The sequence below is a fragment of the Echinops telfairi genome, unplaced genomic scaffold (assembly GCF_000313985.2).
Source record: "Echinops telfairi isolate 266 unplaced genomic scaffold, ASM31398v2 ScPeMD7_7469;HRSCAF=8507_0, whole genome shotgun sequence".
Classification (NCBI taxonomy): Eukaryota; Metazoa; Chordata; class Mammalia; order Afrosoricida; family Tenrecidae; genus Echinops; species Echinops telfairi.
In genome coordinates this window covers 84,206,222-84,216,362 of record NW_022111372.1, presented here as the reverse complement: position 1 = coordinate 84,216,362, position 10,141 = coordinate 84,206,222, and the positions used below count along the sequence as shown (strand labels likewise).

Genomic DNA, 10,141 nt, shown 5'->3' with positions numbered 1-10,141 from the left:
GGATCAACATGGAGAGCAGCTTGGGAAGAACATGAAAAGACAACTCCATGGAGAAGGGGAGCCAGGATTCCCAGGAGGAATCAGCAGGGCTTCAATGCCAGACAGTTTGCTGCTGGCCGCAGATCTGAGTGCAGAGACTGCCCAGAAAATAAATTTTAAAAAGCGGAGGAATCCTAACCACCACCATTTGCTGGGCACAGGGATGCCAAGTTCCATGCCAAGTCCTCAGAGGCCTGGTCTCCATTACTCTTCGCATCAGCATTGTAACGATCGCATTGATAACTGTCCCCATGGTACAGATGAGGAAGCTGGGAGCGCTGGACTTCTCCATGAGGCAGCCTGACCTCAGTTCAGCTACTGCACTGCACTGCCACACAGTGCTGCATTCATCTGAGACACCTCACTGAACCGTGGCAGCATGGGACTCGTCACTGAGGGAGGGCCGAGAACGGAGGCAGCTTACTCAAAGAAGCTTTATTGGAAGGGAAATATCATGTGGTTGGTCAATACCATGCCTGCATCCTTGAAATCCACACCCCAAGGACAGTAGCAAGCAAGGAAAATGAAGTCCAAAGAATGAAGGTGGTAAGGGAGGAACCGCAGTTGTCTTTAAATCGTTGAAGCAGCTGCTGTGTGGGCAAGGGGTAGTGTGTTCTTGGTTGTATTGAAATAGGGGTGAGTTGCAAGGAGCCAGATCTCAGCTCCATATAAAGAAGACATTCTTAATCAGACCTGTTACAAAAGGCAAAATGGACCTCCTCAAGAAGGAGCAAGCTGCTGGAGGTGGGACCCCAAGGAGGAGACCCATCCATCTATCAAGAATGCTGGCGAATCCTGTGTGCAATGTTCCAGGGCGACCTGCAGAGACCTAGTCCATGGTCTAGGGAGCGTATCCAGGTGCCCGCAGCCCTCAGCTCCTTCTACATGGAGCCTGAGCACAGCTCTTCAGATGCCTGCCTGCCTGTAGAAAAGGAAGGGGAGGTGTGACCTTGACCTAGCTACACTGTTACACTCTGAAGGCCACAATTACTGGAGGGAGGCATTTATCCCAGATGAAAGAAAGAAGAGAGAAAACCAAATGTCTTTATTCACCAGCTCCCAATGGAAGGCTTGAGACGTGAAGTAGTTTGCCATCAGAGAGCTGCCTTATCGCTGGCTTGGGCTGAGCCTGAATAACTGTGGCGGAGGCTGCACAAAAAGACTTCGTTCGTCAGGACCCCAGAGCCTCCCCCAGGCCGCTGGACACACCACCCTCCCTAGTCACACAGACATATGCAGCTCTAGGACTGACTCCGGGCTTCCCTCTAGGCACCCCTAGCCATGTGTAACTGCCTCACTGCACAGATGTATGTGTCCTTCCGTCTGCTGGTGCCATCAGGAGGGTTTGTCCTCTGGTAAACTTTGGCCCATGACCTTTTCCTTCTCTAAAGTGGGTCATCCGGTCCGGTCCGCAAGGCCTGAATTCCCAGCATCTCCCAAGTACCTTGGACTTGAGCTCTGTTTCCTGCCCCTTCCCAGACGCCCATTGAGCCACAGGCAAAACGCTGGGCCTCCTCCACTTTCTGTTGCCCCAACATAAGTTCCCTGGTGACAGGGAAAGAGAGAGAGGCTGCCTTTCTGACTTGTGACAATTTCAGAAGACACTTTAATCCTTGCCACTTGGGAGGTGCATGTTTGGCATATAAACATGTTGGGGGGTGGGGGAGGATATGATATAGCCTAGCCTTGGCTTGGATGCTATGAGGCCCATTCACTCGTACTCATTCACCAAATATGCCTCCAGCTCCTACTATGTGCCATGCACCATGCTAGGCAATGGAATCGATTGAACTGCAGAACACAGGCACAGTCCTCACCAAGGAGCAAGAAAAAATATATACATACCTATCCTGCCCACCAGAGCAATGTTTCTCAGACTTTGTTTGCTTGTGAATGACCTGGAGAGTAGTTAAAATTCAGTCGATCTGGAGATGATGCCCATCTGCCGGCTCCCAGTGAGGGCCAACGGTAGTAACAAGGAGAGCACCGTGATGCGGGGGCAACTTGAGGACCAGGCAGAGGCTATGTAGGGTGGGTCCTCTGCAGGTGAACAGTGGTCAGAATGATGGACAGGAGCTGTGTGTAGGAGCCCTGATGGGTCCCCTCCTTCTCTCTCCCACAGAAGGGCTCCTTATCGCTCACCTGGCCAAGGGTCTGGACTGGTGGCAGCGGCATGTGAGAGTAGTTGTGGGCAGATGATGTTCAAGAAGTATAGGATAATGGCCAGTGGACCCAGGGTCTGTGATGTCCTCTTGCTCAGGGGAGTCCTCTTGTCTTTGCAGATTGCGCTGGCTGCAAGGAGGAGATCAAGCATGGCCAATCACTCCTGGCGCTGGACAAACAGTGGCATGTCAGCTGCTTCAAATGCCAAACTTGCAGTGTCATTCTCACCGGGGAGTACATTAGCAAGTGAGTCTCCCCCATATCGCCCCCACTTCAATCTCCAGCCTCCACTCCCTTCGGGTTTGTGTGCTCACCACACTTGGCCAGAATGACATCTTTGCCTGGCCCAACCTCTGTCCTCGGGGTGTCTCTCCACCTGAGAGGCTCGCCTCCATTCTTCAAATGTCTGCTCCTTCTCTTCCCACTCCCCTCTGCTTCCCAGAAGCCTCACACCATCTCATCACCTCCACACCCTTATTGCTAGCCCTCCCAGAGCCCTGCCTGTCTTCTTCATACAGCCAGCTGTCCCCATGCCCAATCAGATATGTATTGCCTTAACTTTGTAATGATTTTGATAATACTGTCCTCTGCCATCAAGTGCATTCTGGCTCTTAGCAACCCTATAAAGGTTTTCAAGGTTGTAAATCATTATGGGTGTAGACAGCCTCATCCTTCTCCGGCAGAGCAACTGGTGGGTCTGAACTGCCAACCATGTGGTTTAGCAGTCCATTGCTCACCCGACAGCACCACTAGGGCTTCTTGATAACAATATTGGCTAGCATATATTGAGCTTTTATGATGCACATAGAACTTACTACTGTTTTATGTGAATTAAGGAGCTCTGTTGGCATAGTGGGTGGCGTGTGGGGCTGCTAACAACAGGTTGGCAATTCAAACCCACCAGCCACCCTATGAGAAAAAGATGAGGCTGTCTGCTCCCATAAAATTTTACAGCCTTTTTTTTTTTAATAGGTCTTAGTCCTGCATACATAGTTTTGCCTTAGTGAATGAGCATTTTTGCCTTGTGTCTCACCCTCATTACTTTCTTAAACAGTGTTCAGTTTGTAACCTATAGAAGGGAACTTCCCATATATTTTAATCTAAAAAGTTTTCTTACATATGTATACCTTCCTGGTCTCAATAGTACTTTTAAATGTATACCATTGGCTAGATTAATGATATTATTATTAGAATTACCAAATGTCTCATGGAGGTGTCTTTAATTCTTTCTCAACAAGCTGATAACGCTGCCTCTAAAGTGAACCAGGGATATATGTTAACTTAGATACATGAATGGATTTTGAACTTAATCGTGAACCCTAATCTAAGAACTAAGAACAATTAGTTTTTACCACATGGCCCTGCTCAATACTACCTTCATGATGTGGTCACTGAAGATATAGGTACTGTAGCAAAGTGTGGTGAAGAAATCAGGTCATATCCAGCTAGCATCTGGGGTCTTAATGACTTGTCTTATAACAAGCACCCATCTAAGTGAGGTGTCAGCTAAGTCCACATGGAAGGAGCATGCAAGCCTGTGTGATCTGAGGATTGCAAAATCCAAGATCAGACTAGGAAATCACATTGGAGCTTAAATTCTGAGCACCCACATTACAGAAAGCTATGAATGACAGTGAACGCCCAGAATACAGAGTCGCACATGGGATTAACCCTCCAGTCAATGCCCTTGGACTACTGACTAGAGATGTGAACAGCCTTGCTACCCAGCACAGTGCATTGGAAAGTGGGTTCCTGCAGAGAGGTAGGTTAAAATGTAGCGCATTATCATTTGTTTTCCCTTTTGGCCCTCTTAAAATTTGTTCTAGTTTCTATACTGCTTTCTTTTGGATTGAGGCTTTTCTACGTTTTATTTTGTTGTTGTTGGGGTCTTTTAAAATAAAATTTTCTTTATGTGAAATCCAAGATAAAGAATCCATAGAGGCAGTGACTAGATTCATAGTTGGATTAGCACAGGTGAGGTTGGGAGGGGAGCTAATAATAATGGGTACTGATGACTGCACAACTTTAAAAAATATATTTAAACCCTAGAATTGAATGGTACAGGAATTATAAGCCAATAAAATTGTTAAAAAGAACCTAAAAAAGAGAAAAACGGTACAGTCTCAGCAATCCACACGAGTAGCCCTGTAGGGTCTCTGTAAGTCAGCATGGACTTGATGGCACGGGTTCTGGGTTTGAGTTTTGTGTGCATTGTCACATTAGACTACCATAACTACTCACTGAGGTGTCTATTCCATTTTAAAGCTATGGAAACAGGGACGTGGAAGGGGTGGTAAGTAACTTCCTAGTGTTTGATCTCTATCTCCAGCAGCAGAGGAAATGGATGCTGGCCATGGACACTGGCCCATGTCAGAGGTAGACGAGAAACCCAAAATATCAAAATGATTGCCATTGACTCAACCCCAGCTCACAGTGTCCCTACCTGATACAGAGCAGGGCTACTTCATATGGCTTTCTCAGCTGCGGTCGTAGCAGAAGCAGGTCACCAGGCCTTTCTTTTGCGGTACCAAGGAGTGGGCTAACACCCAACGAGGCATTTAACTAGCAGGAAGTAGAAGCTGGACTTTCTGAGAGCTTTCTGGAAGGCGGTGGTATTGGGGTTGATCTTAAGAGAGAGAGAGAGAGAGAGACTTAAAAATGCGACTAAAGAAAGCATCTAGCAGGATGCATGCACAGCAAGGGCAGAGAGGGAGGAAAGCCAGTGCTAAAGGCAGCTGAGCTGTGTGCTCAGACGGAGCCCTGTCTGGGCTGCAGAGGTGAGCCAAGGTCAGCTCGCAGGGAGCTTTGGAATGCCATGCCAATGGGAGCTTGGCATTCCCTCAGTGCCTGCCAAGTGAGGAGTGCCCTTTGGAGTCTCCAGCCAGGAGTGCTGAGTCTGGAAGCCCAGTCAGAAGCTCTTGAGGGTAAGAGTTTGCTTGGAGCACCTTCTTAGAGAGCCCCAGTCGAGACTGCCCACCATATCTTGGACTTCTACAGCCTGGCTCATCCCCTTGGAGCGAGAGATGGAGGTGAAGGACCCCAAATCAATGGTCTACGTGATTCTCACCACCAGAGCCCACCTGCCTCCTGGGCCAAGACTTCCCCCACCCAACCCTCTCTCCCTTTCCTCCTGATCTGTGGGCACTTGCTGTTCTCAAAGACCACCTCTACCAGGTACAGTCCACTGGGAGCCCCAGCAAGGGCCTGGGCAGGAGAAGACCTAGCGCAGAGGCACTGAGAGAGAAAAGAGAGACCAGGAAAGAGAAGGCATGGGGATTCACAGGGGCATGACCTACATGTCTCTCCTCATCCTTCTGCCAGCAGATGCTGACCAAGATGCCCAGTTGAACCCGGTCTGCATGACCCGGGCAAAATGCCCGACTCACTGAGCCTCCATTTCCTCGCTTGTAGGAAAGACCTCCCATTGCAGCTCCCTCTACCCTTTGTAGAAGACCTACTTCTAGGGTTGTGTAAAAACTAAGACATCTGTGCTGCCTACCTAATAAAAGCCCGGTAAATCGTACCATCTGCTGCTTGGCACAATTGTGTGAATTCCAAAGTTCCAGAGGCCTCACCAACCCGTAGGTGCACATGAGGTTCTGTTGGCATTTACACCCAAATTTTGCTGGCTCCCTTTCCCCACTTCCTGACAATGACGTCATCGCCCTGAAGTTACCCTCCATCCCACAGTGGGAGGACTTGGGAGGGGCTGTCTCCCGGGCTCACAAACAATTCCTTGCCTTGTGGGTACTGGCCCTTCTCCAGACCTTTGCTAGGCCGCTGTCCCTGTCACTGCTGCTTCTCCACCAGGCTTTGAACCCCAGCTCTGAGGCTTGTCGTTAAGGAGTCCTGATGGTATAGTGGTAACGCATTGGGCTGCTAACTGTCAGAAGTTCGAAACCACCATAGGGGAACGATGAGGCTTTCTAATCCCCTACAGAGTCACAATGTCAGAAACCCACAGGAGCAGTTCTACCCTGTCCTATGGGGTCGCCATGAGCAGAATTGCCCAGATGCCAGTGGGTTTTTTTATGTAGAGGAGACAAGGTACTCACCTGCTCCAAGCTTGGGTTTGCTGACCTCACAGGGCTGCAGTAAAGAGAAATGAACGCATCCTGCAAAACTCTTATCAGAGGCAGAGCCTGCCAACGGCAAGCAATACCAGCTGCTCGTCGCAGCGGTAACAACAACAACGAAGAAAGAGCAAGCCAAGTGAATTCTGACCTGTGGTCACCGTGTCCCGGTGTGACTGTGCGCCACGGGGCTTTCATTGGCTGATTTTCTCTCGCCAGGCCTTTCTTCTGCGGCACGTCTGAGTAGACGAGAACTCCAACCTTTCTGCTAGCAGCTGTGTGTGCCGCCGTTAGCACCCGGTGGACACTCACAGTGAGAGCGGTGCACGGAGAGTTCTCCGACGGCCGTGTCCCTCGGTGATGTCAGAGCGCGCGCTTCAAGGGCGCACGCTGCAAGGGCGCACGTGGAGCCACGTCTCTCCCGCCAGGGGGAAATCTTCATTCAAACGAAAGCCTTGCCGTGGCGATCGCTGTGGTTCTCGTTGTGGTGGTTGCGGACGGTGCCGTCAAGTCCGTTCCAACCCGCTGTGCTCTGATGCACAAGACAGCGGGTCACCCCACCCCACCTCTGTTCTTGTGCTCTCGGTCCCTGCTTAGGTTGAGCCCCTGTGTCGTTCCATCTCCTCGACGGGCTTCCTCTAAAAGCAGAAAGCACACACAACAAAGCGCTGGTCTCACGAGCCCCTCCTGGGAAGGGAGGAGGGCAGAGACGGTTCCCCTTTAGGCCGATAAGATGCTGCGCCTTATGTCCGTGTGACCTGCTCTAACTTAACGTGAAAACGGACTTTACACCATCCCTTTGGAGTAAAGGAACGAGAGTGGTAAAGGGGACTGCGAGGGGGAGGGGAGGGGCACAACAGCCTCCCCTCCCCCCGGCCCCCAGCAGTCCAGACCAGGGGTCCCTTTCTCGTCGGGGAACTTGCCAAGATGCAGTGTCCCCCAGCCTACTCCCCAGGAGTAGGTCGGAGGTGTGTCTCGGGAGTTTGCATTTTTAATCAGCCCCCAAGTGCTTCCAGCGTGGGCCCTGCCTCCTCTGCTGGCAGCGGGGCTTCAACCCGCCACGTGACGCCCTCCCCACCCGCCCCCGCTGACTTCCCCTTCCCGTGTGGATTTCCTCTTGCAGGGATGGCGTTCCGTACTGCGAGTCCGACTACCACTCCCAGTTTGGCATTAAATGCGAGACCTGTGACCGGTACATCAGTGGCAGGGTCTTGGAGGTGAGTGATGAGCAGGGTGGCCTGTGACTCTACATAACCCTTGTCGAGAAAGGAGAAACTCACTCCACTCCGGCGGTCATAACCTCCACCTGCCCTGCTTCCTCTGCTTGCCACTTGGCCTTGAGTGTGACCCCAAAAATGAGAAGGCAATCAAAATTATTTCTAGTTCCCAAACTGCTATGCCAGCAAAATCCCTTGCTTCTCTGGACTAGAACCCAAGTAGAATTCTGGGAAGGATAACAAGTACCATCTTCTTCCATCCCTGCCTGAGAATGGAAGCCTTTATTATTATTTTACTTATTTAGTCATTTTGTAATGTGTTGATTTAAGAACCAGCTTGTCTAGCAGCTTGCTCCTAAGCCCTTCCTTGGCTGGTCCATCACCATAGCAACAGCTCTCCTCGTCAGCCTCTGATGCTCGGCTCTCTCTGCCTGTGACAGACAACCACAGCGCCCTTGCTGAGACCCTGCCCGAGCTCCCCACTCGCCAGCCACCCCCTCACACACCTCCCCCCTCCCCCCCAGCCATTCCCCGACACGCTGTAGGGACAGAAAGGCTGCTTCAGGACCACCACCACCACCCCGGGAGAACTGGGAGCAGCAAAACATTTCGTATGAAGGGAAAATATAATAACAGAAGCGATTGGGCTCTAATATTGACTCTGCAAACTCACGCACCGACTTTGGGGAGGATGTGTGCCTCGCTTGCTTGCCTGAGGGACAGACAGCTGAGTCAGCTGTCATGAGCTGAGTCATTAATTCTGGCAAATCTGCCCGATGGGTGGTGGTTACCTGGAGCTGTGTGTTCACGAGGTGTCTGTGGCCACATCTGGGCCCTGCAGGCAAGAGACACCATCAGAAAGCACTGCCTGGAGAGCTGGCATGGAAGCCAAGCCTGGTGGAGGAGAGGGAGGCCGTCTAGTGGAGGGCTGGGGGGAGGATGGCCTTGACCCATTGGGGGAGAGCGAGGAAGGCTGGTGTGGGTGGACGATATCAACTGGGAGCTGCGGAGGTGGTGCGTATCAGACAGGATTTTGCAGACTGTGTTGATGAGTTGTCCTGTAGACCAAGTGAAATGGAGAGCCAGTGGAGAGGCTTAACCCAGGGGACAGCATGCTATGGTTGTTTTTTAAAAGATCATTCTGACTGCTCTGTGGAGAGTTCACTGCGGAGTCAGAGAGAAGATGAGCACTCAGAGACGTGGAGTCACTGCAGTACGAAACCTAGCATGGGAGTGGTCGGGGGTGCAATGGAGGATGAGACATGTCACAGGAGGGCTGGAAAGGCAGCTGGGGCCAGGATTCCACAGATCTGTAATACCAGGGTGAGCAGTTGGTCCGAAATCCCTGGGCAAAGGGAGAGTGGCCCGTAAGGAGGTGCGCAGGCCCAATAGGAGGGGAGAGACTGGCAGCGGGAGGCCAGAGAGCAGGCACTGCCCAACCCAGGCAGCACAGACTCTGAGCGGAGTGCCAGTGAGAAGCGTGGTGTCCCATGTCTCCAACACTGCAGACGTAGAATGCCTCCAGCTTTGTAAGTTCGAGTGGCATAAGTTGGGGATGTGGAAATGGAAGGAACATCGCACCCCAGCGTGAAGCCTGGAGGAGAGGAGGTCAGGTGGGCAGCAGGGGCGATCTGGGCAGAGAGGAGTGCCCTTTGGGCAGGGTGGCGAGTGACATCCTGTCCTGGGAAGGTTTCCAGAAGGCACTGAGGAATGTGGGTCTGAGCTCAGGGGCAGGGCTCAGGCCGAGAGGGGCCCAATCCGAAAGCACTTGTCAAGATGGTCGCCAAGAGTTCCAAGGGGTGTGGGGACTGGAGCCAGCTGACAGGTGGTGGAAAAACACTGAGGTCTTAGAAGGAAAAGAGGAGCCGTCCAAAGAGTGGGAAGGACCCAGGAGTGCCCTGGCAGTGGAAGGACAGTCTGGGAAAGGCTGGCGAGGTCCGTCAGAGCCGAGCACTTCAGGACTGCGTCTTGAGAAACCGCTGTTGGCTACAGTGAAAGACCACCTTGATGACAACAGTGTATGTTGACCAGGAAAAAGAATGCTGGCCCATGTTGCCTGTGGCACAGAAGTCCTGCTGCCGTGGAATCCATACTGATTCGTGGTACCCCTGTGCTTCAGAATAGAGCTGCACCCCGTGTCTGTGAGCTTACCATAGTCAGTCATGAGGCCCTTCACATGGTCAACTCTCCAGGGACCTGGCCTGGTACCCATTAGCATTTAGTTTCCTTTTTCTCTACCCGTCTCAGCCCACTCTTGTCATTCCCCTTCCCTTCGGTCCTTCCTGGGTGACAGAACTCATGAGGCTGTGTGTCGGTCCGAACCTTCCTTCCTTGTTTGCACCCGAACCACGGAGAACCACATAGCTTATTTCCTTCCTGTTACATCTCCTCATCTGGTTTGCCTTGCTTTGCCTTCTCCAGCATGGCCTGATTTCTGCCATCTTCTCTCCGGTTTCCTTCACCAGCGTTCTGTCTTCTCTCACTGATGCTGGAATCAGGCTGCCCTCTCGGCCTCCCCTCCCTCAAAAGGTTTCTGGCGCCATCCATGGCCGGGGTTGCTGAGATGGTGAACAGCTTCTTTCGGTTGGGGCAGGCGGGCGGGTGGGCTGTGACATTTAGGAAGATGATGCTAAGCTTCAGATTGCTACA

General features: G+C 51.8%; 1 protein-coding gene across 1 annotated transcript in view; it reads left to right on the top strand.

Moving 5' to 3' along the window:
* ABLIM3 (actin binding LIM protein family member 3) overlaps positions 1-10,141 on the top strand; it is a 144,739-nt gene that overhangs the window by 75,622 nt on the left and 58,976 nt on the right. Inside the window, exons 5-6 of the mRNA XM_045284718.1 lie at positions 2,322-2,448; positions 7,399-7,492. Coding sequence (XP_045140653.1) covers positions 2,322-2,448; positions 7,399-7,492 — 221 coding nt within the window. The remainder of the gene's footprint in view (positions 1-2,321; positions 2,449-7,398; positions 7,493-10,141) is intronic.